Genomic DNA, 25,778 nt, shown 5'->3' with positions numbered 1-25,778 from the left:
GGAACTTCAAACAACATGTTCTCACACAAACTGACAGATTTGTAGGAGTTAATTTGGCAAGAAATAATCAACTAAACATACTGATGTGGACAAACTGTATGCCTCATCATGGATCATGAGACACAGCAGATTGAGTGAGTTCGTCACGGACCTGGCCTGATTATCAAACTGAACTGCCATTTTTTAAAAGTTCACGCTGAGGAAGAGGTGTGGATGGCAATTCAGAGGTCTGAAACCAGGGGGGACGCTCATTTGGAGAAAATGAGTTTGACAAGTGATGGGCTGAGGGTTGGAGTGATACCACTTGAGGGACTAAGAGCCATCATCAGGAGTTTGTTATGGACCTTCCTGTCCTCTCACTAAAATATTTAATTGTTCCAGCAGGTGAAATAATCCTCGTTACTCATTAACTTATTCTGCAGTAACCTCAGTTTGGGCTACACATGCTGGACTATAGCATGCTCCACGGTGTACTTGATGCTTTAATTCTTGTCATGAGGGGCCTTTCTTAAACATGTTAATGTGTGTTTTACTTGCAACCGTGGTGATGTGGTATGTGTTAATTGCACAATAAATTGTCCAGTAAAAATCAATAGCTAAAAGTATATCAAATATACATATACTGTATATCAAAAAATTATAGGTCTAGGATATAAAACGTGTATTTTTGATGATGTGGCTCAGTCTTTGTCCATACTGTCTTCTAATATTTCATTTAATAAAAGTCACTGCACATTTAGCTGAGAATATTATCAATGAAAAAGTACTTACGCGGTTAGTAAATATCACACACAACAGTTAAAACCGCTGATTTTGGCAGCCTCGAGCAGATCCTCTCAGGTGAGGTCACGTCATGGATGGACACCATGACAACACCATTGGGGTGTGGCTTAATAAGTCCAGCCGCTGAGATAGGCTTATTGAACTGAACTGCGTCTCACTGTTGAAGACATGTACAGCATATTTCGTCTGAACACGTGACAGCATAATACGTGAATGTAATTAAATAAATAAAACAGCACGGCGCTCGCTGCAGGGCTTCACAATCATCACACGGACTGTGCTAAGGTAAGACTGCGCTGCCACGTTAGCTTTTTTAAGCTAGTTCCGACACGGGACAGGTGAGCGTGTTATGATTTCTAAAATGTACACAAAGTGTGTAAAAAGTGAGTCTCCACTAAACACGTGCTGCACTGATACATCAGTGTTACGCGGTCATATAATGTTACTCCAATGTTAATGAGGAATTGAAAGTCCTGGATCGTTTATTAAGTGAAACTGTTAGCTTAGCATACCTGCACACAGGCGATCGGAGTACCTTAGCTGTGCTGAGCCTCACCTAACCTACCTGTACGAGTGTCGACTGAGCAGACATGCCTAGTGAGAGACGACATGACTGTTGAAGCCTTCGCTGCTTGCTTTGAATGGGCTTGTTTGTATATAATCGGGGGTTGCAACCTCCTGGTTGTATTCTGTGAATCGCACAGTGTCATGTTTTGTCCAGTTGTAGCTTCGGCGTCAGAGCTGAAGTCTGTGATGAAAGTGAATGGACTCCGCTAACGTTAAAGGGAAAATCCACACTAAAGCAATGTCCACGGTCTCACTTTTCACACTAACTATACAGTGTCCACACGCCTTGAAATGATGTCATTGTATCACACGTTGGGAATATTGATGACATCATTATTATTTGTGGTATTTGAGATGTTATTTTCAAATAAAAATGTATCAGTAAATGATTTGTAAAATATTTGTGATAGGTTTAATCTTTGGCACACCCAGTCACTTAAGATTGTGTAATTAACCTGTAAATACATACAAAGGTGTGATATCACCAGTGGTTAGCTACACTGTGCAGATGTTGACAGCTGGATTACAGGCTGTTAACACCATGTTTTCCTCTTTGCCTCCTAAAAAGTGATCATGATGTACTGCAGAAATGTGCAGTAAGCCAGTCTGGCCTCCCCTCTGCATCTGACTGTACTGCATTCATGTCAGCACAGCTGTCAGCTGTTCTTATGTTTTCCACAACTGCATGTGTGGGCATGTGAGGATAAATGCAGGTAATTCCTGAGAACCTGCATTGCAATGATGTTTACGAGTTCTGAGGGTAAAGCCATGTGATAACATCTTAACGTTTTTCTTTCTCCTGTCCTATTGTTCAGTGGGCCGGTGAAGGAGAGAGCCGCGCAGGAATGAGGCCAGAACAGGAAATTCTGATCTTTGCGTAGCGAAGGAGGCAGAGGCATGGCCCTGCGGGCGTCTCCATTTCCAAATGGGTTTGTTGCTGGCATCCATGCTGTTGGATGGGCATTCATCCTGCCTTGCTTTTGGTTTCTTGACCGCCTCATTGCTGTGTGCAAGTCCACCACCCTGGAGCAAACCCAGCGACTGGAGCAGGAATGCTACCTCTACCCCCTCCAGGTCTTCTTTGGCTCCATTATCTTCTTCATTCTTTTCCTCGCCACAGCCCCCTTGGCCTTCCTGGGCTTTCTGCTCTGGGCACCCCTTCAGGCCTGCCGCAGACCCTTTCACTACCATAGAGAGACACCATCCTCACTGGAGAAGGAGACACACATGGGCTTTGAGTGGGTAGGAAAGGCATCATTTGGATTTGCCACAGCCAATCTGTGTCTGTTGCCTGACAGCCTGGCTCGTTTCAACAACCTGGGACACACGCAGCACAGGGCGGCTGCCATTGGTCAGCGCATCGTGCAGGGTGTGTGCCGTCCCCATATCCGCATCTTCGTTGACTCCCCCAGCAGCTGTGGGACTCTCAGCCCCTCCAACAGCATACTCCCCACAGTTAACTCATCTTCATATGGGGCTACTGATAGACAAACTCAGCCTCCAGTGGGTCACCATTCAGACTCCTCTGAAGGACATGGTTCAGTCCCAAAGTCCAATAGTCATGTGGTTTGTGTGCCCTGTGATGATACAGAAGAGCCCTCAACTGAGTCACCATTTCCCATTTGTAATTCCAATCGGAACTCCAACCCGCAGGGCCGAACAGGCCACAGGAGTGCTCCCCGAGCTTTGCTCTCCCAGGGTCTCAACCAGCAGGACAATGTACCCTGGGAAGTGTCGTCACTTTTTCCAGCTAATGTGGACATACTGTGCCTAGAAGAGGTGTTTGATAAGAGGGCGGCAAAGAAGCTCACCAAATTACTAAGACCCGTGTTTGGACACATACTGTATGACATTGGTGTGTATGCCTGCCAGCCACCATGCAGCTGCTCCTCTTTCAAGTTTTTCAACAGTGGCTTGTTCCTGGCCAGCCGATTTCCTGTGCTCAAGGCCCAGTACCACTGCTTTCCCAACAGCCGTGGGGAAGACGCGCTGGCTGCCAAGGGCCTCCTTTCTGCTAAGGTACTTTGCTTAATATCTTGTATGAAGCTGCTGTCACTTGTTGTGGTTGTCCTGTTTGTGCTGCAGAATTTGTATTATTTACTCATACTTTTGTCACAGTATGAACGCAGTGGAAATATGATGTATGTTTTTGAAATTCTCAGGTGCTAATCGGGCAGAATCAGAAACAGAAGAAAGTGGTTGGCTATTTTAACTGTACACATCTTCACGCACCAGAGGGCAAGTCAAATTTTTCAGTTTTTCAGATCTGCTCAGATGAACTCAGAATTTGACATTTTCCTTTTAAGAAAACAAACATAAGATAGGTTTGTGCTAGCTGGTCTGTGCTTTCTGTCACCAGGTGAGGGGGAAATTCGCTGTGAGCAGTTGAACATGGTATCCAAGTGGATTGGGGATTTTCAAGCAGCTAACAGGCTGCCCGACGAGGACGTTGTGTTTGATGTGCTCTGTGGAGATTTCAACTTTGACAACTGCTCACCTGGTGTGTCTCTAACAATTCTCTATTCTTTTGTCATATTATTATATATGATTTACCTGAAGCATCTTAACGAAAAAGTTATTTTTTGTATTTATGCGTGTTTTTCTGTTTGTCAAGACGACACCCTGGAACAGAATCACTGTCTGTTTGAGGAATACAGAGATCCTTGCAGGGCAGGGCCTGGAAAAGAGAAGCCCTGGGTCATTGGTGTGTACAATTTTGAACTATGAGACTACAGTAAATACTACATACATACAAGACAACTGATGACAATGCATTGGGTATTTCATTGACTTGTGTCTAAAGGTACTCTTCTGGAGCAGCCCACGCTGTATGAAGATGACATAAACACCCCAGAGAGTCTACAAAGGTACACTCAGTTCTACTTCTACTTCTTCTACATCGCTCCTAATGTGATGACCAGAACTCCTCACTCAGCCTGATTTGAGGATCCGCTTTGTCTTTGTGTCTGTGTAGGACGTTAGAGAGAGAGGAGCTGAGGAAGCAGTATATTTCCCCTCCTGTTCCTGCAGAAGGCTGCCCATTGGTTTACCCTGAGACAGGCCAGCCGTGGGTTGGACGTCGGATCGACTACATCCTATACCGTGAAAAATCCATTTCAAGAGACTACCAAACAGTACGTGTCCCTTTTTACTCTTTCCTCCACTCAGTCTTGTCCTTGTCCATTGCTTCTGTCCCCTTGAAGTTACAGGTTATTTTGAGATACCACAAATAGTGCTTGAAACTACACACTGTCTTTGTCTCCATCCAGGAAATTGAAGAGATGAGTTTTATAACCCATCTGGCTGGACTTACGGACCACATTCCCGTGGGCTTGAGGCTGAATGTGATTATGAAGTCCGACTGTGTTGATGAATAAGGACTAAAGTGAACAAAGCATCACCTTCAAACAAAGGGAACAAAATATACAAATGTACGTTGCTCTGATGTATACAGACACAATGTTTTGTTTACATTAGGGTTGTCAAAATAAGAGGTTAATTTTGATTCATTAATTCTAGAAAAAAATGACATGTCAAAAAACATGAATGTGGATGAAAACACCCTATGATGCCCCGTGACCCAGTATGTATGTCACTGAACATACAACCGCCCACAGTTGCTTTGTAAACACAATAGAAGCAGATGACAAACTGTTGCTTGGCCCAGTGAATGGAAAATTTCCATTAAAAAAAAAAAAAAGGCCTAGATGTAACTGTTGACAGGAGCATCATTCTGTTCAATTTTTGCCATAAGGCAAGTAAGTAATTTCATACCATTCAAGTATGTTGAGCCTGAAATGTCGTCTCACCGGAAAGCATTTAGCAGCAAGCTCCGAAGACAGACAGCACAGCCCCTGACGCAACCGTGAGCAACCTGTCTCATCCAGCCACACTGGAGCAGGGGCTCTACAAGTCTACGTGTTACAGATTGTATATGCGATTAATTTAGATTAATTAATCACAAAGCATATAATTAATTGGATTGTGTTTTTTTTTTTTATCTTTGACAGCCCTAGTTTACATACGTGAACATGTGATTTTAATGACAATGTACTGACCAATGAGATTGTACCTCAGGAATTTATGGATTTGTTGAAATTTTATACTGTTTACAATTTTACACATTGATGTATTCAGGGCAGAGATATTGTTTTTGTAAAACAAAAATTTGTAGGGTTTTTCCGTTCATGTTTTTTTTCCTACAGAAATAAATATCCAGGGGACATATTACACCGTCTCTTGTTTTTCATTTGCCATCAGTTATGATAATAATTTGATGATACTCATTTCACACAGCATACGTCATTTACCAAGTAAACATTACAGCCATGATGGCAATTCAGTCAAAATGTCATTAGACCAACATTATCAAACATATTTGCTGCGCAGAGAAACAATTTACAAAGCAGGATGAGCAAGTATTGCCAGGTGACTTGAGTGTATGAAATATCCAGTGTATTATTATGAGATATTAAACATGCATGACTAAATAAGATTTGTAAAACTGACGTTAAGGATTTGTTTCATGAATTTTTGTGTGATTAATTCTTAATCACTGAACAATTTGTAATATTTACTTGTGAAATGCATTTTGATGATTCGCTTGAGTTCTGAAGTCAATGCCATGTGTGGCCTATAGGGGGTGCGCTACTTTTTTAGGACCAGAAACCAACGAAGAAGTCGTACGAACCAATCAAAACCCAAGGACGGGAGTTACTTCCTGTTTTTAGCCCTTGATAAGCTCGTGGATAGCATTGACTGTTATGTTTAGTTGTACAAATTAAGATGAATACTCTCAATCGTTGTAAGAAACTGGCGTCCCCGCTGTTTAAAATAAGCGTTTCGCTGGAGCAAACAAGTGTTTGTAGAAGCATCTGTTTGGCCCCCAAAGCTCGCTGTCACAGTCCGTGTTTGCCTCGACGTTTTACAGCAAACTTGTACTCATGTCAGCGTTGGCATCATGTATACACCAGTGACTCAGACACAAAGAGGTTTTATTCAGAGATGTGTAGTGAAAGCAGGGATTCAAAGAGCAGCACAGGATCGTTTCAAGAGGAATCGCATGAGGTGGCCAGAGACAGCAGTCGAAGTAAGTCGGTGTTAGTATTGTTCTTAGTAGGTGTTATTTATATATATATTAATAATTTTTTTAATCTCTTAAGTAATTGTAAAGGAAACCTGCCAAGATGTGATGGTCCCAGCTTGTTAAATGTGATGTTTCTTTTTCTAGTCTTAAACTGCAGTAGAGAAATATAGTAAAGAAATAGCTGATTACTTGGCTGAAAATGTAATACAGTAAATGTGTGTGTTTTTTGATTTTTCATGGCCTTCTGATGTGTTGCAGACTGAACGATGGACAGTTAGTTGCAGCCTTAGTTGTTGTAATGGATGAGATTCTTCTGTCACTCTGCACTGCTGTAATTATTGTATGTAGAGAGTATTTCACAAGCTCCCTTGCAGTGAGAAAACTAAAATGAAGGCTGCAGCAGTATTTATCAGACAAAATGTCTCACCCTTGTTTTGTCCAGGACACCCTGAGACATTCACTCTGGACGTGCTGGTGTCTCTACTGCGTCAGGAAAACGCAGTGGACATCTGTGTGATTAAAGTACCGGAGCATATCAAATACACAGAGTACTTCATTGTTGTCAGTGGCGTATCAGTGAGACACCTCCGCGCGATGGCACTTTATGCCATCAAAGTGGTAAATAATGTGCATTTCCGCATTGTTAAATCTTGATATGTGCAACTTGTGTTTTAAATATGACACAACTGATGATTTTCCTCCAGCACAAGTATCTGAAGAAAGAGGGAGAGTCAAATGCCAAGATTGAAGGAAAGGATGCAGAGGACTGGATGTGTATTGACTTTGGTATGTAAAACTTAGAAATCTTAAATTCCAATTTCATGTAAATTGAATATTTGTCAATGCAGTTGCCAGTGTTGTTCACTTCCCTGCTTGTTTCTCTGTCACAGGAAACATTGTTGTTCACTTCATGCTGCCAGAGACCAGAGAAGTGTATGAACTGGAGAAACTGTGGACTCTCCGCACCTATGATGAGCAGCTGAGGAGCATCCCTGCTGAGACGCTACCAGAAGACTTCATATATGATGCTGATGTCACGAAGTGACAAGACCAGACGAATCATCTCAGTTGTGAACTGACTGCTTCTTTGTAACTTTGGATGCATCCTTTTCTGTCACTGTGAGTAGAAATAAGAAGTTTCTTTTGGTCACTTAAATGACCTTTGACAAAACAACAACAACAACATGTTTAGTGTTTGGAGAAATGGATTGATCATTCATAGAACAGCTGTACTGCAGGAATCACTGCCCCCACCATATTGATTAATTGTATACCTTTATCTTTTTTTCATATAATTTGACCATTGTTAGGGCATCGCATGGTATTTGTAAAATGAGTGATTGAATGTTTTTTTTGAGTCTGCTGAAGTAAATACAGTCTGTATGTTTTAACATGATCTGATGGTTACAAATAAATTATTTTATTACCATTCTAAAGATCTTGGAATCATATATATTTCAATTTATTGTTATTTTATTCAGCCACATTTACTGCAAAGTAAATATTTGCCGTGATGATGTAAATTTTAGTTGGGTACAGGCATGTAAATAATTAGCAAAGATCAGTGAATTGCTTTGAACACATATTCTGTGCCTGTGTGTAAAGATGGCCTCTTTAACATTTGAACCAACCAATTGCTAAATGAGAATTTAAATCCTGTGTACAAATCTTACATTCAAAGTTCAAGCAGTAAATTTTCTGTAATTATCTAAACTAAAAGTACAAAGAATGGTCCCTTTCTGTGGGTGTATAATAAAGTCTCATGAAAAGGAAATATTCAAGAAAAAGTACTAGAACTTCAAAGTTTGTCTGTTCACTGAACAGTTTGTTTCCTGCAAAGAGCAAGTTGTAGGAGCATTTTTTCCCAAGAAATGATTATGTGGGCTCACCAAAACAAGCTATTCCAGCTGATGCTTTCAACCAAATCAAACAAGCCAATAGTTCCCTCCCGGAAAAGAGAAGTTGTTGGTCAAAGTATTAGTCGTCACATGCCTTCGACAGCACTTACGCGTGCTAAAAGATTGCTCTGTGAATTGATAACACTTGGGTAGATTGGTCAGCACAATTCAAAGAACTTCTACAGTCTGCAACTGTGTTTGGCAAATAACCAGCATTACGGATACCGCGCTGTGTTATTCTATAACATGTACTCCATGTTTTGACAACATCAAACTGGAGTGTGAAATTTCTATATTTTTCTGTCACTGAAAACTACACTGATTCATGATCATTTGAAGATTAAAAAGTGCATTATTTATTTATTTTTTTAGCTCCAAATACTTGAATTTTTATGGAGAATCACAGTCACAGAAGCACAGAGAAATCATGCACACACATACGAACACACCACACCCTCCTAACTTCCTAGCAGGCGACTGTTCGGCTCCGTTGACTTGTAAGTCATGCTGAATGAGAACATTAGCTAAATGTGAAAATGTAATGAAGCGGGAGATACCCACACAAAGCTCGACAGGACTCTCTGATTTGAATGTTTGCATGTTGTGGTTATGTAGTTTGTGCTTACGTGGTCTGTAAATGTGAGTGAACAGCTACACATAAGAGTCTCCAGCTTTACACCCCTTGAACCCAACTAAAAAGCAACTATATGGGCTTGAAATTGTTAATCATACTTAAATATTTCGAGTTTAACTGAAGGCAGTCAAATAACTCTTTCAAACTGCCAAGGTGGCATTCAAGTGTGTGGACCTTTTGAGTCACAAACTGTATTAAGTTGCTCTCTGGTGGATCAGCAAAAACAAGTTAAAGGTTAAAGATCAGTTCTGTGTTTGACTCTAAAGTTCTAATACTGACATTAGCTGTGCTGCCATTTTACCTGCTGCTGCATCACCATTAATGGTCATGGTGTTACTCTATGGAAGAGACTGTGAAGAAAAGGAGGATTAATTATCTTTTGGAAACAGCAGCAGCGGGTAATCTGTCTTGCATATTTGATTTATTGCAGTGTAAGGTAACAACTGGCCCCAAAATGTTCATTTAATTGCACTTAATACAGTTTGCAGATATGTCAGTATCTGCATGGCAACCATATGTTTCACAGAGAAAAGAGCAAATGAATCAACCCCCAACCAAAACTTTCATCTTCAATCTTCTGCAAGAACCCGTCAACCCTCCGTGCTGTAAGTGTTCTAATATTGTATTTGCAGTATAAAAACAAGTAGAAGAAGTGAGTTTTTAGGCTCTTTGATATCATTTCGCATCCTGCAGGTGGGCTGGCACTTGGCTGCCATCTCTGGCGCTCTCTCAGCAGAGGGTGTCTATGATGAATATTACCAGAGAGCACATCAAGCGGATCAGATTTGACACTTAAAGGACTCTCTGTGCTTTATCCAGCTGGTCCTCATTTGTCAGCAAGGTACCGTGCAGGCTGATGTGACAAAGTATTTAAATCAGACTTTTATTACTGCACATTCTCCATATAGTACGTCCATTATTTCAGAAATAAAAGAGATGAATTATTCTTTATCAGTTATTCTAAAAAATGCATGGCCAGTGTATAAAAGTAAAGCATGCGTGCGTTTTGTTATTTTGATTGTTGCGAGTATGAAAACGTGTAATTGTACTGCTTCAGCGTCCTTGCATTTCAAGTAATTAGCATTTTGTTTGTGTTTTCTTTGCTCTCTAGAAACTTTTGAGCATTGATGCCGGCAGATCTGTACTGATTGTCAATGGGAGTCATACTTTAATCTGAAAATGGTCGTTACTGAGTGACAGAAGTCATTCCTGCATACAACATCCAGACATTTGATGCATTCTGTGAAAGTTTTTAGTTTGTGTGTACTTCTCCTGGCTCTCATGGCTGTCAGAGGAAAGAACAGCACCAATCTACTGTCAAATTTCAGCAGAGTGCTCTTCAAAGAAATTGGATGCCATTAAAGTCATCTTACCATTTAGGGGCTGAGAGCTTTTTGTGCCCTCTATCAACTGGAATTGGAAATGTATGGGTTTGAGCGATTTACTGCTCCTTCTTCAAGGATTTGGTGTAATTTGGAAATAATGGTTTGGCCAAAGTGGTTCAGTTATTGTCTTAGGACAGCTGTCAGTCGGTAGTGTTTAAAGTTGAGTTATAGTGCCACAGTTTTGCATTCATGTAGATTAGATACACGAGAAGCAATCTTAACTGAATGTAAGGTCAATGGATTTAGTTCAACATATATTAATGAGTTTAGGAGAAGATTAGAAGATTTTTTTTTACTCAATCACATTTAGTATTATCAGTATTATACAAGACGCTAAATCAATGTTTTTGTTACTTGATGCAGACCCCCCCTCTGCATTATCTATAAACCAAAACATCACCTGGGGAATCCTAACGTATTTCAACTTAATGTGAAAACAACAGACCATCATCAGCCATTAAGTTACACATCATCAGTTTTATTGAGACTTGTCGTGCTGCTTATGACTCTTAACTGGACTCTCTAAATGAACAAAGGTTTGTCTCTGCTTGTTCCAGTACTTTTCCAACACTGCTTCACTTATAATTCAATTTCTTTTTGAACAAAAAGGATATTTCTGTGATCAGGTGTGCTCTTTCCTCAAACATCCTAGTGTACTAAACGTACTGTAGAAACAAGAATGATTAAGGATAAATTAACTACACTGCAAATTGATGCAAATTGATACAAATCAATTACTCTGTGAGTTTATGCATAAATAAACTCATTGTTTGCAGCAAAGGAACTGAAAACCACAAGTCTGTAATTCAGAGTAATTTAATCCTCAAAGCAGACATGTTGACTGCCTGCAGTAAGTTTCTACTATAGTTAATTTAATAGATTTAAAAAACATAGAACGTGTCCACCATCAAGTCAGAAAGTTAACATTTTGATTAATGTAACAGCGTGACATCTTTGGTCGTTTCAGAATAATGTGACTGAGTATCTCCTTTTGTTTAACTGTCTGGACATTCAGGTATTACTAAACTAATGAGGCAGTAGATATTTCTCAGGAGGACCCTAAAAGTGAATGAAGTCCCCCTCCCTCCCCATCTGACACACACTCTATAAAACACGGCCCATGTTGGGAATGTTACAGACGTGCCTTGAGCAGCAAGAAAACCGACCACAGCAGTATTTTCAAGTGTTAAATTCATATGTAAGCAAAATTTTTATTTCTCACCTTTTAATTGAAAGGCATTCATCAGTAATGCTGGATCTTGCAGATTTTATGGTGGAATATCAATCCAATACGGAGCTCCTATTTCTGATTTCAGCATTGTTGGATAATCATTTTTAACGTGCATTTTGACTATTAATTTTCCCTGTGATCCAGGATTCGCCCCAAGGCTGTGATGTTGCTGACTATTCTGGCTCTCTGCCTGCTGGCTTGTATTCAGTCTGGCATAAATGCATACCCAGCCAAGCCCGCCAGTCCCCGCGAAGGTGCACCACCTGAGGAGCTCGCCAGATATTATTCTGCACTAAGACACTACATCAATCTCATTACAAGACAGAGGTTAGTTCTTGAATTTCTATAAAATACCACAGGTCCTGAAAATATTGAAAGCATGTGCAAAGAAGTATTGATATGTTGCTTGACTCTTTTTGATGCATAGGTATGGGAAAAGAGACACCCCAGATACTGTATTTTCAGATGTGTTGATGAGGGAGAGCACAGAGAGTATTCCAGGATCAAACTACATCAGGTAAATAATTAAAAGATTGAAGGCTAGGCTGCATTTATACATTTGTTGTCTGTGTCAATTTTAATGCACATTTGTATTGGATTGTTGGATGTTTGTCAAAAACACTTTTTTTTTTGTTAAACTTGTGACTTCCTCATGTTGTAGGTATGATGGGCTGCCACTGTGGTGATGCTGCTGGAGCTGTCATATCCAGGCTGACTTTAACACAAAGCTGCTGCCACGTCTGTTATGACCTGAAATGAACTTGTGCTGCATGGAATAAACATTGTGCAATGCAAACACGTTCGTCTGTAATGTTGATAGTTTGACTCAAACGCATCTTTTGACGAGTATGCCCTTCATCCTTGTCATTTTTCTTGACATATACTATGTATTACTACCTTGGCTGTCTAGTATCTTCAGTATAGGTACAGCTTGTGTGTCCACTGATGGAGTAACAGTGCTCTCTACTGGTGGACCAACATCTAAACATTTTGAGCGTTTTTCATGTAGGGTAAATAAATAGTTTAGAATTCATGTTTGTTGCTCATGTTCTAGTTGTGGGACAGTAAACAACAAACAAACAAAACAAAACTGTACATTTAGCTCCCACAGCTTTTATTTCACTTGTTATATCAAGCCTGCTGAGATGTACTTGCACCCTGCCTGAAAACAGATTAACAGTTTAATCCCATCAAGTGACCTGGATACATCAAAAGCGAATCACGTAACACTGACAGTTTGGTCAACTCCATAATGACACCTGGTCCAAACTACTGACGCTCTATAGCGATGAAATCTGGAAAATCTGGTTTGCTGTAAGGACTTTTCAGTGAAGCTGAATCTCACCAGATTTGGTAAATGGGATATTGCTTGGTTCTTCATGATGACCTGCTGGTAGGAGATACAAATGAGATTATTAGCAGCCAGATGTGGGAATATCACAGGTGCCAGTGATGGTAACAAGATCTACAGTATATCTTCCTAATGGGGTAAGTCCTCAAAGTTGAATTCTTACATATGTTGTATCCAATGCAATAATAGCTATTGATATGATGCATGATATTTGCCATAGTTGGAACAGAAATCTATTACTGGTACACAACTCCACTGACAATTAATGGATTCTGTATAGCTCTAGTTTTCCATTTATTTATTTATTTATTTATTTATTTATTTATTTATTTATTTTTTCCACGTTCAGAAGTCCAGATTTAAAGTTATGTTAGCTTGACAAACTGAGCAAGGTCACAGGGCTAATGTATGTTTGAATTTATAGTGACTCAGTAGGTGTATATGTATATTGCAGTGTGTGCAGTCTACCATCAACAGCAATCAGAGGGCATTTCACGTTTACGCCTGAGGGTCTTTCACATTAGGGGTCACAACGTTTGATTAAACCATGGATGCAGTTTATCTCCACACACTTCTTCTCAAGTAGGTATATTTCTTTTTAGGTAACGTTCACAGTAACTTATAAGGGTGGGTTGTGCAGGATTTCAATGGGTTAGATATAATTTCGGAGGCACTGGATGTCATTAGCATAGCACTGTCAGTCGGGACGGGAAACTGAAGGAAGGGGCGCAGGCAGGCACTCTGGAAATGCACAAACAAGTTACTATTGCGCAAGTGATCTGCTAATTAGGACACCCTGAAATGAAGAGAAGAATGAAAGCGTGACTTGGTGATACTGATTAAATTAGGTAATGTATCATTCATTCATTTTTCAAGACACTTAAGCAACGGTCTCATCATGGGACCCTCTCGTTTCTCGGCTACCACTGCTCCACGAGCTAACCGTTAGCTAACGTTACTCTGAGGCACATGATGTTATGTTAGCTATTAGCGAATGACGACTTCCAGCTAACTGTACCACACTAGCACCGCTTCACAACATATCATTAACAAGCGGTGGTAGCTGCGTTAATTTAGCTGGTTTCCTAGTTTGTTGTAACGGTATTTGTCAGTCTTACAGACACTACATGTTACGTTATAAGCGCACACCAGTGTTTGATCGCATTCATTAGCATTGCTACCTTGCCTGCATATGAACCAACTAGCAATGGCTTGCACTAACTTGAAACGGGACAGCCACTGATGGAAATAACGATAGTTAGGACGTGACAGCATGTAGCCACAGTTAATCGTATTTCAGATGATACTTCATTGTTTCTTGTTATTGCTAAGATTAGTGTTAACCACCGATAATTAGCTACCAATGGCTAGTTATCGTGTTTAGCTAAATTAGCTCACATCGCAAGTGGTTACACGTGCCAAAAGCGCGTGTAGCTTTGACAGCAAACTTAAACCATAGCAGCCAGCACTTTTCTTGAAGGCTGGTTTGGGATTTAGCTCCACTGTAAATTACTTTAGTGTTTTTCCGTGACTTTACAACCACTAGTCAGGGACCCATCTGCCACCATGAGCACCCAGCGTTCACCTCCTACCTGGCCGCTTCTCATGTGTTTCTTTAAAGCGGTGTCACTGTCTCAGGCTCCCGGCTGCGTTCTGCCTCAGCTGACCCCCATCGATCAAGTCTGGCTTCCAATTTATGAGAATGAGCTCAAAGTGTGTGACAACAAGCAACATAAATGTGTTAAGTACATTCTTGTATCTTTAAACTTGTGATTGGCTTCATTTCCTTTCACCGACATTTAAAATAATGTATGCCTTGCAGTTAGGTTTTCTACCAGGCATCACCTTAGACAGGGGTCTTATAGGCCACTAATACTCGATTGCTTAGCCCCAGACTGATATTGATATTTGAGAGTTTAAAAATGATTTATTATTTTCAGTTTTCTTATTCGTATTTTAACATCACCCCAGCAATGCATGGACAAAGTAAGTTTATCATCTATAAGCCTGTAATTTTGGTCCTGTTTGAGGTTTGATGAGAGGAACTGCAGCCCACTGTAAACCATTTTTGGCTGTAAACGGGCCTGATTTAAATGTTTAGAGATGTTTGATTTTCAGCCTGTTTAACATACATGTATTTTATAACTCAGCATTATTCTTTACTCATAAGGAAAATGTTGGTAATTAAAATTATTAATTGCAACTTTTACCTCAATTAAATGTTGACAATATTGACATATTAGCTTTCTTAAAACTATGCATGATTCTGCACATGGAAAATGCTGTGTATAATAATAAAAGTACTATTTTGAACAGGTGTAGAACAGTATGAAGTGCTGATGACAACAATGAGAACAATCCTCGGAGTCATTCAGTGTAGTAGGCCACAAAAATAAATCAAAAGCTTGATGAAGTTATAACTTCAACAGACCAAAATTGATACTCCATCGCCCAATGCTTCCTGAAATCTGCTTGACTTGTCTGCAGTAAGGAGTCTCTTTAAACAGACGTTGGTCATGTGATTGACTTGGCCAATCATAATGGCTGTATTACAATACTACCGAATGAACGTGAGAAGTCTGGACAATGAAGGCAGGCTGAGGTAGAGAGGAACTTACGCACCAGCATGAGCTGCTTCTGTCAACACCTAGGAGGGTTTTTGTGCTGTCTGGAATAATAAGAACAATGTGATTTTCTTTCTCTCTGTCTTCTCTTCAGTCCAGAGGTACCAGATGAGTGTTTTGTAGAAAAGGTGGGGCTCCGTGTGGGACTGCTGCACAGATGATTTGAACACAGTTTGTGGGTGAGTTTCTGATTTCTCTTTGGCTCTGGATAATAACCTGCCTGTTTGCTGTCTTTATTGACATTGTGTTCGTGAAATACAGTGTTGCATTTATGATGTTTATACAGTTCGCAGTTAAATGGGGCTGCCTGTGCTCAAAAAGTGTGTACTTCTGTTTGTCCAGCTACCCACTAGACATTGACAGAGCTAGTTTTGCCTCACTCTGTTTGGAGATCATGTTTGCACAGAGTCCTCAGGGGCCTCCCTGTGTGTGACTGGCACAACCTTTAGCCAGAAGGATGGGAGACTCATCCTTTTTCACTAATGGTCCTCTTTGTCGTTCACATATTTCATAAGAGCCCTCTGTGATGACTTGCACATAAAACACCAAGACAATCGAATGTTTTCTGTGCTGTTTTGTGCCTCATGCTTCAGTACTGTGTCTGCATTTGTTGAACAGCAACACATGCTAGTAAATGTCAGCTTGTTAATTTCATGCCATGGCTTGTACAGTATAGTGATCTTAGTGTACAGTATACTGACTTCAGCGGGTCTCCTGCCTTCACCAGCCCTCCAGTTGCTCTGATTACTCTGATTACGCGGCTTTTGACCGTGTTAAGAGAGTTTCACCGCCCTGAGCTGAGGAATATTAAACATGACTGTGGCCAATGCAAAGTCTGGAACAGGTAAGCTGTCAGCGGATCTTTCGCTCAGGAACTGTTGCAGTGTTGTGTGTAAAATGTGACATTTCATTACCATTTGAATTGCACCATGCCCACTGCCCAGAGACAGAGTGGGTGTGTTTTCTGCTGCCTGTGAACTGTCACATGTCCCTCCATGAAGCAAAACCCTGTGATGTACTTGCAAAACAGCCAAACGTTTGGGATTCCATAGTGACTGCATTTGTTTCTGTGAGTTGTCCTGTCAGCTCTCGATTTGTTTTGCTCCTTGCTTCTGTGTTCAAAATGTGAGGGGGCTAAAAGCACTGCCTGTTTTCATAAAACAAAACAAACCAGAAGGCATGACAGATGCCTTCTGCTTTAATGGAAAGATAATAACTGGCTAGTTCAGAGAGATATTATGTTATTGATTTTATTGTGTCAAGTTGGCTGATTTTGCAAACTAGCTGTATGTCTCAGGACTTTTGGCTCCACTCTCTTGCTGTGTGGTCTCAGCCTCAACAAGGCAGATCTGTTAGTAGAACAAGTCCTTTGTGACTCTGTGTGCCTGTTGCTGCTGCAGTGGAAATAGGGAATGCTCTCTGTGAATTGGCCCATTGATTGACTGTCCACTTATTGTTCTTGCCTTGTAAGCTCTTATTATAGTCACATTGCTGTGTTGTTTTTTCATCAGAGTTTTGCTCAGAATTTAAATCATTTTCATTGCTACTGGCCATAAACATTGCTTCCTGTTTTCACAAAACGGCAATTCACAAAGCTCAAAAGGAGTAAAGCTATTAACGTGATCCTTGACATTTGTTTTTTCCCTCAGCCATGCAGCAGGTCCTTGACAACCTGAAAGACCTGCCGTCAGGCACAGGAGCCAAAGATATTGACCTCATCTTCCTCAGAGGCATCATGGAGAGCCCCATCGTCCGCTCCCTTGCTAAGGTAAGACACAAACTTACTCCAACCAGTCCTTGCGCTCTGCAGTACACACACACACACACACACACACACACACACACACACACACACACACACACACACACACAACAAAGGTGCAGTAAGTGTCACCACATGTCCAAGAAGATGAATAACTCTTCGTGGCAGTGTACCGTATGGGGCTCAACTACATATTTCAATCAGGTAGGCAATGGGCAAATGCAATGTTATTCCATAAACAGAACAACATTGTCATTCCTTATATTGCAGGAGTATCTGAAAACCTCAGAAGGATTTTCAACAAACACCACATCCCTGTTCACTTCAAGCCCAGTAACACCTTGAGGCAGAAGCTTGTCCACCCCAAGGACAAAACACCCAGACACAAGCAGAGCAATGTAGTGCATGCAGTGCAGTGCATGCAGTGCAGTGCAGTGCAGTGCAGTGCAGTGCAGGGAGGAATGCACAGACTTGTACGATTCAGGAAACAAAGCAACCGCTTCACATGCGCATGGCACAACACAGGAGAGCCAACACCTCAGGTCTAAACTCAGCAGTCCACCTACATGTCAAGGACAAGGGACATTCTTTGAGGACAATAATTAAAATTTTTAGGCCAGGGAAGACTGATGGTTTGAAAGAGGAGTGAAAAACACCATCCATGTCAAACTGGAAAGACCATCACTGAACAGAGGAGGTGTTCTAAGACACCACTTATCAGCCACCTACTATGCAGTCCTGAGATCTCTCCCCAGGCAGCTTAACAGCCATTCACACCAGGACTCACATGACCCTATTGAGTCACCCACCAACACCCATTGTGCCAGCTACACCTTGACTCATGTGACCCTAACAACTTGCATGATGCTGGGTAGAGCTATGATCCTGCCTGGGACTCCCCAGCAGTCAGTTAGAACTGAAGAAGCCTTTTAGATGAGAGGCGAAACGTCTTTTAGAACCACAAACAAGTGCAGTTGCCTTTGGAAGCACTTAGGAGTTTTTGAACACCTACAAACTAATTGTATCTTGTCGTGTGCTACCTTGCAGTGTTATCTAATCTTGCCATGTGCCCACTGTTCCAGTGCCAAGGTGTAAATTACTTACAGAAAATGAATCCTGGCATGTGCTTGTCATTAGAAGAGACACTACACCAAGAGTCAAGGTGTAGCTGTGTAACATCTGATCAGCTCTCTGCAGAGTGGTGCAGCACACCTCCTGTAGCTTTTACATGTTCATTTAAAAGCAATGTAAAATATCACTAAACCTTGAGTATTGATTCATTTTTACACTAGTTAAATACATTTTCCACATACCTTAAAGAGGTTGACATCATGATGAACAGTGTCTTTGATAACAGAACAAAATCTCCAATGCAGATTGAGGTCAATAGGTTCATCTTCCGTATCTATGAATAGAATGATTTCCATAGAAAACCTGTCACAAAGGCAAGCTCTTGTCCTCATTTCTGCTCTGCTCTCCTTGGCTATTACTTTTTGGTCTGCTAGATGGACCTGTATGTAGTTTCTGCTGTAATGTCATACAGCGTGTGCTGAACTGTTAAGTTCTCTTTGTCTTTGCATGTCACAGTTTGATTTAAGAGCCACAATGTGTCTCACTTCTGTAAACAATATAGTGTTATATCTGTCAGGGATTAACCACATGATCTCATTTCCATGTGTGATAAAACTAAGCAGGGTGTGAACTCTTCTCAGTAGTATCAACATAGAACACATTGTGTTCCCAGAAATGTACTATATACATCGATACTGAGATACAAAATTACTGTGAAAGAACGGACAGTTGGCGAGGAAAAACTTGCTTTTAACAGGCAGAAACCTCAAGCAGAACCAGGTTCTGGGTGGGCGGCCATGAGCCTCGACCAGAAGAAGCTAAATTAGTAACACGCTGTGGTAGGACATGAAAGTGTGCAGGTGGAGAGGGAGTGAAGAACAGAGGAGCTCGGTGTATCTTTGGAAGTCCCCCGACAGCCTAATCCTATAGCAGCATAACCAAGGTGAGCCTGATCCAGCACTAACTAAAAGCTTTATCAAAAAGCAAAGTTTTAAGCCTGCTCTTAAATGTAGAGATGGTGTCTGCCTCCCAAAGACTGGAAGATGCTTCCGCAGAAGAGGATCTTGATAGCTGAGGGCTCTGTCTCCCATTCTGCTTTTGGAAACTTTAGGAACCATCAGTAAGCCTGCAGCGTAGCGCAGTTCCCTTAATGCCAATGAAGTATTCCAGTCTCTGCAATAGGATACCATGGTCAGTGGTGTCAAATGCAGCACTAAGATCTAATAAGACTAGTACAGAGACAAGTCCTTTGTCTGATGCAATTAGAAGGTTGTTTAACCTGCCCTGTCCCTGTTATATGATGCGCTCTAAATCCTGACTGTAAATCCTCAGATAAACTATTGTTATGTAGAAAGTCACACAGCTGATTAGCAACTGAAAGGAGAGGTTAGATAAGGCTTAGTTGGGATGGGGTCTAAAATACAACGATTTTGATAAACAAATCAGTTGGTGAAGGTTGACAGAAAAACGGTTTAAAAATACGACAGGTTTAATAACAATTTCTGTGGTTCTTGTGATTAAAATACATCCTAACCTATTGAGGGCAGGAGGTGATGAATTCTGTCACTAATAATAAGAATGAAGCAATTTTTGCCTTCATCAAAATGAACAAATTCCAGCAAGCGAGACGGCACTTCACTTAGGACAAGGAAACAAAATTTACGAGAAGGAAATAGATGAGGTGGACAAAACATTTACATGCTGCTGCTGTATCATGAAGTAACCAGTCATTTTTTTTAACTTTTTCCATAAAGTCAAAGTCTTCTGACTTTGTCAGGATAAGAATACATTAAAAGAATCATGGCCCCCACTTTAAACACTGTAAAGGGTCACATGCTGAGAAATACCAACCAAAAATAAAGAATTCTGAGATTCAAAAATTCAGATGTAACTCTGGCCATTTTTTTCCCATAGCAAACATGAATAAAGCGGTAGACTTTCATTTTCTTTACCAAGCTCTTTGCAAAAATTGGTGTGTGTGTGTGTGTGTGTGTGTGTGTGTGTGTGTGTGTGTGTGTGTGTGTGTGTGTGTGTGTGTGTGTGTGTGTGTGTGTGTGTGTGTGTGTGTGTGTGTGTGTGTGTGTGTGTGTGTGTGTGTGTGTGTGTGTGTGTGTGTGTGTAGGCCCATGAGCGTCTTGAGGAAGTTAAGTTACAAGCCGTGCGGGATGATAATGTTCAGCTGGTCACAGAGATCCTGGATTCCCTCAACAACCTGCCACAAAAAGACGCTGCCGTCACTGAGCTTGCCAAAATCCTCCAGGAGCCTCACTTCAAGGTATCTTCTACCTCCTCCCTCCTGTTCGCAATCATTGCCGAGTTTAATGGGTGTGAAAATACCAGAAATTTGAGTGAGCAGTCTAGCTTGTGTTCTACTCGCTTGGGAATGGATGCCAGAGCTTTTTACACCAACCGTTATGTTCTCTGAGGTGCCGGCAGCTCAGGAGGTCAGGCAGCCCTGCTCCCTTGTCGCCCTTTATGTTCTCCACCACTTACAAGCTGCAACATGGGAGTGTGGGGGTGTATTTTCTTGGGCCAATAGCAGCCTGAGTTATGTGGGTAAAGTCAGGGGGAGAATACTGCGTCACCTACTGTTTCAGTAAATCCTCACTTTTGCTGATGCAGTTTGTTGTCTCTGACCAATGCTAACTGTATGTTGTGGCGGCTAAGGTAAGAACACGATTGACTTATCTCCTCTATGTGTCACTTTGTCATGTGTTGATGCATTCATAAATGTGTCTTTTTAGAAAGGACCGTGTACAGTAAAGTGATTTATGTCTTCAATCTTTCATTCTAATATATCAAGTGCCAGTGCTTGCGCCAGTCACCGTTGGTTTTTAGTATTTTGGTGGATGAACCAAATGGTAGAAGTGTTTGTTGTCTCTCCTAGTCAGAAGAAAAAATATGTTGGAAATGTGCTTTAAAATGTTATTAAGTACAGAGATTGGGAACCAGACTTACCATAGTCTCTATTTCTGTCTCTGTTTCTCTCTTGTTCCTCTTTTCCTGCCTCAGTCTTTGATAGAGGCTCATGACAAAGTGGCTGCAAAGTGCTATGAAATACCCCACACTGCAGTGAACAGCGATTTCTCAATGATGAGTTCACTCATGCCAGCTGATGCTGTCAGGATGATCGGCATCCAGAAGAAAGCTGGGGAACCACTGGTAAGTTAGCCAGGCATTTATATCAACCTGAGATGTGCAGAAGAAACATGTGACGCTCCTGTTCGGCTGTTAAGTGTTATTTCATTTTACTGACCATCTGTTACAACAGGCTGACTCAGTTTTACATAGTTACTCAACTCAAGTTTCCTCTTTCACAGCAACCAGGACAGACCTGACTCCATGAAATAGTCCTCCTGCTTGATTTATGAAGTGCAGATGTACGATGACTAAATGACTCTTGCTGTCTTTGAGGGGGTGACGTTCCGTGTGGAGCGGGGAGAGATGGTGATCGCACGGATCCTGCACGGCAGCTCAATTGACAGACAGGGCATGCTGCACACAGGGGACATAATCCGCGAGGTGAACGGTCGTGAGGTTGGCAGTAACCCCCATGAACTCCAGGAGCTGTTGAGGGACTGCAGTGGGAGCATCACACTCAAAGTCCTGCCCAGCTACAGAGACACACCAGCCCCTCCACAGGTGAGGAGAAAGGAGGCTGCGTTTGATGGTTCATGTTCCACCTGTGGAAAGCTAATGATGATGCGCTGGAAAATCTCTAATATTGAATCAGCTCAGGAGATCAGTGCATTAAGTGCACCGGATCACAGGATGTGTTGATATGTACGTCCAGGTGTGTACAAGGCTGTACCTGTCAGGGACTGGGTGAGAGCTGCCTGACCTGGGTGATCTCAGAATGCCAGGCTTCTGAAAATTGAGCCCAGGGAGGGTCTATTAATAACAGCCTACACACTATCTGGGACATACACCACTCTGTTCACTGGAGGACACCCCCCCCCCCCCCCCAAACACATACACACACACACACACACACCTTCTTACAGTAACAGACACACACAGCAGCTGACGCCCCGGGGCTGTATGTAGGGTTATGTCAGACACTGACCTTTGTGCTGGGAAAGATCAGGTGATCCAATTCTACTGTTTGGCTCTGTGCTCGTTAGGTTTTGGTTGTGGCTTCAGCTTTACCTTGTGAATTAGGCTTAGGTTTAAAAAAAACAAAACACTGATCTTGAATCTGTCAACAGCTTTATTTTGACCACTTCATTGCGTTTGGTGAAAAACTTTGCTGACTGCTCACGCTGGTCTCTTTTCAAAGTTCTGGTCCATGTTCGTTACCTCATTCAGCCTCGTTTGTTTGAGCAGACAGGAAGGGAAGTGCAAATGCAGAACAGACAATGAAATCTGTTACAAACACAAGCCTGATTCTGAAAGAGATGTCATCAAACATGACGAAGAAAGAAAGGACAGTGTAAACACAGAATATGGCAGCTGTGTAATGGGGAAGAAATAATATTGTTTTAATATTTCTATAGTATCTATGAACCACGATAAACAAATGGTTTTATTCACTTTATCCAGCTAAATGAGAATATATTTTTTAGGGGTTTAAGGTATTGTTCAATACTGTCCTGTGTGTGCTGCCTGTATTAATTTAACTGTCTGATATCTTGTTCACACCCTGAATTGTAGGTTTATCTGAAGCCACACTTCAACTATAATCCGACCACAGACAACTTGATCCCCTGTAAAGAGGCAGGTCTGGCCTTTTCCAAGGGAGACATCCTCCATGTGGTCAACAAGGAGGACCCCAACTGGTGGCAGGTGAGTAAGCACAGTCAGTAGTGACGGACAGTACTGCTGCAAACAGAGCTGATTGTAAGTGGGGTGAAAAAATGTTCATTTCCCTGATTTCTACATAGGCACGCAAAGTTGTTGGTGGAGCCACTGGTCTCATCCCCAGTCAGTTCTTAGAGGAGAAGAGGAAAGCTTTTGTGAGAAGAGACTGGGACACTTCTGGTACAGGTCAGCACAATCATGTTAAGTTATGGTCATCGTACTCCCAGTCAGTCTTGTTTCAGTATCCCTATCGCTAGGAAACGCTTGTTTGTAGCACCACCATGTGGTGATTTGCCGCTTTTTAAATGTTCTCTCTCCCAGGGATGCTCTGCGGAACTCAAACTGTGAAGAAAAAGAAGAAAAAAATGATGTACCTCACATCGAAGAATGCAGGTGTGTAATTTCTGACAAGTGTGCAGCGTTACGTTGTGAGTGTAGTGATGACGACATGGCCCTCATGCAGCCTGTGTCTTGTCTTGAACAGAATTTGACCGCTATGAGCTGCAGATCTATGAGGAGGTAGCCAAGATGCCGCCATTTCAGAGGAAAACGCTGGTTCTGATTGGAGCCCAGGGAGTTGGGAGGCGAAGCCTGAAGAACAGACTCATTGTCATGAACCCTCTGCGATATGGAACCACTGTACCCTGTGAGTGTGTGAAACAGACAGCCGAGGTCGTGGCATTGTCTGCGACCAGTGGATTTCCTGCCTGCATACATGTAACACCTTTCCTCGCCTTTCCTCACCTTTTACCTCCAGTCACGTCTCGTCGGCCGAGGGAAGAGGAGAGAGACGGCCAGAACTACTGCTTCGTCACGCGGGAGGAGATGGAGAAGGACATCAAGGAAAGCCGTTACCTGGAGCATGGCGAGTACGACGGCAACCTTTATGGCACCAAGATCAACTCCATCCATGAAGTGGTGGACGCAGGCCGTACCTGCATCCTGGACGTCAACCCTCAGGTTAGTCAAACACTCAGTTTGCTGATCCTTCCTTTTCCCTTCAAGCTCCGTGGTGACAATAGATTTTCTTCCCAGGCCCTGAAAGTGTTGAAAACTGCTGAGTTTATGCCATTTGTGGTGTTCATTGCTGCTCCTGAACTGGACACACTAAGAGCGATGCACAAAGCTGTGATAGATGCTGGACTTACGACCAAGCTACTCACGGTACGTTCTGAGAGGATTCAAGGCTGTCATTACTCATGAATGGTTGTTGCTTTCATCACGCTAACCGCCAGAATCTCCTTCTCTAACAGGAGAACGATTTGAAGAAGACTGTGGACGAGAGTGCCAGGATCCGCCGGGCATACAGCCACTACTTTGACCTGACTATTGTCAATGACAATCTGGACAAGGCCTTTGACAAGCTGCAGGAGGTTGTAGAGCGATTATTCATAGAGCCACAGTGGGTTCCAGTCAGCTGGGTTTACTGATAACTTTAACCCCCTGCTGGATACATGTGCTGTCGGAGCACATGGGGACACCTGAAGGGAAGGAGGATTCAACACTGTAGTTCACACACACATCGGACATGTGCCCTGTGTGAATTTGGGTCTCGCACAAAACTGCATCGCAAAGCTGAGTCACCTTGATCTGAACCGCCAGACTCCTTTCTAGCACACTATGCAACACACAGAAAGTGTACTTATTTATTGGCAAAAATATTTTTTAAAGAATATGTTCTCTCCTTCAGGATTGGAAGAAGAAACTGTCCCTGGTGTCAGGATGTTTTAAAAGCAAATGCGAGTTTTGTCACGTCCCGTGTTAATTTTACATCGTATGTAGGTAAAGTATTTATTCTGCAAAAGTGAGGAGGGCCTGCTCATTGAAAAGAACGATACCTCAGTGTCACAGTTTACAGTGCATACGCCTCCAGTAATTCATCTCATATTGTCGCTACTGCACAAACTTTCAAACTACAAACTGTTGTGTAGAACAGTGTCATATTTCTGAGACCCTCTCCCTCCCCGGGGCTACACCTATGCCCTGACGTCTTAGCAGTTGAGCCTCATTATTGGGAAACGTCATGCCAGTCACTGATGTTGTACAGAAGGAAAAGTAACACTGTAGGGTTTACCAATTATTTCTCTTTCACTCAAGCACCAACAGATTACATTAATTATGTTGATAGTTTGGATCATGTGGAGTGTCTCGACCGTTTGACCTGTCAATATGGTGCTGTGTTTGTTCAGAAGACAGAAAAACTTTCCACAGGACTCTTGAACAGGGTACTGCCTCTCAGTGAACCATCCCTTTTGATGTGATATTACTTAAACTTAACTGTTTCAATAAAGTTCATATTGACTTATAAATGGTATATTTTACAAGATTTCAGAAAAGATGTATTTTCAGATGTCAAATAAATAACGTGTTTTCTAATGATACGCTTTGGTTTTACTTTGTTCTTCCTGCAGAATGACTTGAGTTGGCAAACAGAAGAGGAAAAAAACATTTACAACAATCTAAGATGCGTTTTTCTTTCCGCACCACAGAGATAAACATACAGATAAGAAAGGCAACAAGTTGAGAATTAACTTCGTTCCTTGACAGACAATATAAAACCTGGAATAAAGTTAATAATGACACAAG

General features: G+C 41.7%; 3 protein-coding genes across 10 annotated transcripts; all 3 read left to right on the top strand.

Moving 5' to 3' along the window:
* Positions 1 to 892: 892 nt before the first annotated feature.
* On the top strand, positions 893 to 5,580 carry smpd5 (sphingomyelin phosphodiesterase 5). Of its 3 annotated transcripts, XM_070967415.1 has the most exons (9): positions 893 to 1,068; positions 1,919 to 2,063; positions 2,166 to 3,369; positions 3,513 to 3,588; positions 3,710 to 3,850; positions 3,965 to 4,054; positions 4,154 to 4,217; positions 4,325 to 4,484; positions 4,620 to 5,580. In XM_070967415.1, exons 3-9 carry the CDS (start codon positions 2,248 to 2,250, stop codon positions 4,725 to 4,727), a joined length of 1,761 nt encoding a protein of 586 aa, XP_070823516.1. In that variant the 5' UTR covers positions 893 to 1,068; positions 1,919 to 2,063; positions 2,166 to 2,247; the 3' UTR covers positions 4,728 to 5,580. The 3 variants fall into 3 exon arrangements, with proteins under 3 accessions (XP_070823516.1, XP_070823515.1, XP_070823517.1); XM_070967414.1 differs by lacking the exon at positions 1,919 to 2,063; XM_070967416.1 differs by lacking the exons at positions 893 to 1,068; positions 1,919 to 2,063 and having other exon boundaries at positions 2,131 to 3,369.
* A 480-nt stretch (positions 5,581 to 6,060) lies between these two features.
* On the top strand, positions 6,061 to 7,762 carry malsu1 (mitochondrial assembly of ribosomal large subunit 1). The gene is made up of 4 exons (XM_070966670.1): positions 6,061 to 6,439; positions 6,879 to 7,054; positions 7,141 to 7,222; positions 7,327 to 7,762. The coding sequence occupies exons 1-4, from the start codon at positions 6,136 to 6,138 to the stop codon at positions 7,479 to 7,481; spliced, it is 717 nt and encodes a 238-aa protein (XP_070822771.1). The 5' UTR covers positions 6,061 to 6,135; the 3' UTR covers positions 7,482 to 7,762.
* Positions 7,763 to 12,959: 5,197 nt separating this feature from the next.
* On the top strand, positions 12,960 to 25,572 carry pals2a (protein associated with LIN7 2, MAGUK p55 family member a). 6 transcript variants are annotated; one of them, XM_070966335.1, is made up of 14 exons: positions 12,960 to 13,072; positions 15,654 to 15,738; positions 16,287 to 16,403; positions 17,209 to 17,327; positions 20,515 to 20,667; positions 21,405 to 21,554; positions 21,807 to 22,034; positions 23,046 to 23,177; positions 23,276 to 23,378; positions 23,514 to 23,585; positions 23,677 to 23,838; positions 23,950 to 24,152; positions 24,228 to 24,356; positions 24,446 to 25,572. In XM_070966335.1, exons 3-14 carry the CDS (start codon positions 16,373 to 16,375, stop codon positions 24,620 to 24,622), a joined length of 1,659 nt encoding a protein of 552 aa, XP_070822436.1. In that variant the 5' UTR covers positions 12,960 to 13,072; positions 15,654 to 15,738; positions 16,287 to 16,372; the 3' UTR covers positions 24,623 to 25,572. The 6 variants fall into 6 exon arrangements, with proteins under 6 accessions (XP_070822436.1, XP_070822440.1, XP_070822438.1 ...); XM_070966334.1 differs by lacking the exon at positions 12,960 to 13,072 and adding an exon at positions 13,626 to 13,783; XM_070966336.1 differs by lacking the exon at positions 12,960 to 13,072 and adding an exon at positions 14,557 to 14,675.
* The last annotated feature ends 206 nt before the right edge of the window (positions 25,573 to 25,778 follow it).

The sequence above is a fragment of the Chaetodon trifascialis genome, chromosome 7, assembly GCF_039877785.1.
Source record: "Chaetodon trifascialis isolate fChaTrf1 chromosome 7, fChaTrf1.hap1, whole genome shotgun sequence".
In the NCBI taxonomy this organism is placed as follows: Eukaryota; Metazoa; Chordata; class Actinopteri; order Chaetodontiformes; family Chaetodontidae; genus Chaetodon; species Chaetodon trifascialis.
The sequence above is the reverse complement of the archived record's forward strand: the minus strand, read 5'-3'. Positions and strand labels throughout refer to the sequence as shown.

Coding starts and splice junctions, on each gene's coding strand:
- smpd5 (XM_070967414.1), top strand. CDS start 2,248: ATGGCCCTGCGGGCGTCTCCATTTCCAAATGGGTTTGTTGCTGGCATC. Junction 4,218..4,324: donor ACCCCAGAGAGTCTACAAAG/GTACACTCAGTT, acceptor GTGTCTGTGTAG/GACGTTAGAGAGAGAGGAGC. Junction 4,485..4,619: donor TTTCAAGAGACTACCAAACA/GTACGTGTCCCT, acceptor GTCTCCATCCAG/GAAATTGAAGAGATGAGTTT.
- malsu1 (XM_070966670.1), top strand. CDS start 6,136: ATGAATACTCTCAATCGTTGTAAGAAACTGGCGTCCCCGCTGTTTAAA. Junction 6,440..6,878: donor GGCCAGAGACAGCAGTCGAA/GTAAGTCGGTGT, acceptor TGTTTTGTCCAG/GACACCCTGAGACATTCACT. Junction 7,223..7,326: donor CTGGATGTGTATTGACTTTG/GTATGTAAAACT, acceptor TCTCTGTCACAG/GAAACATTGTTGTTCACTTC.
- pals2a (XM_070966335.1), top strand. CDS start 16,373: ATGACTGTGGCCAATGCAAAGTCTGGAACAG. Junction 17,328..20,514: donor TCGTCCGCTCCCTTGCTAAG/GTAAGACACAAA, acceptor GTGTGTGTGTAG/GCCCATGAGCGTCTTGAGGA. Junction 24,153..24,227: donor TCCTGGACGTCAACCCTCAG/GTTAGTCAAACA, acceptor TTTTCTTCCCAG/GCCCTGAAAGTGTTGAAAAC.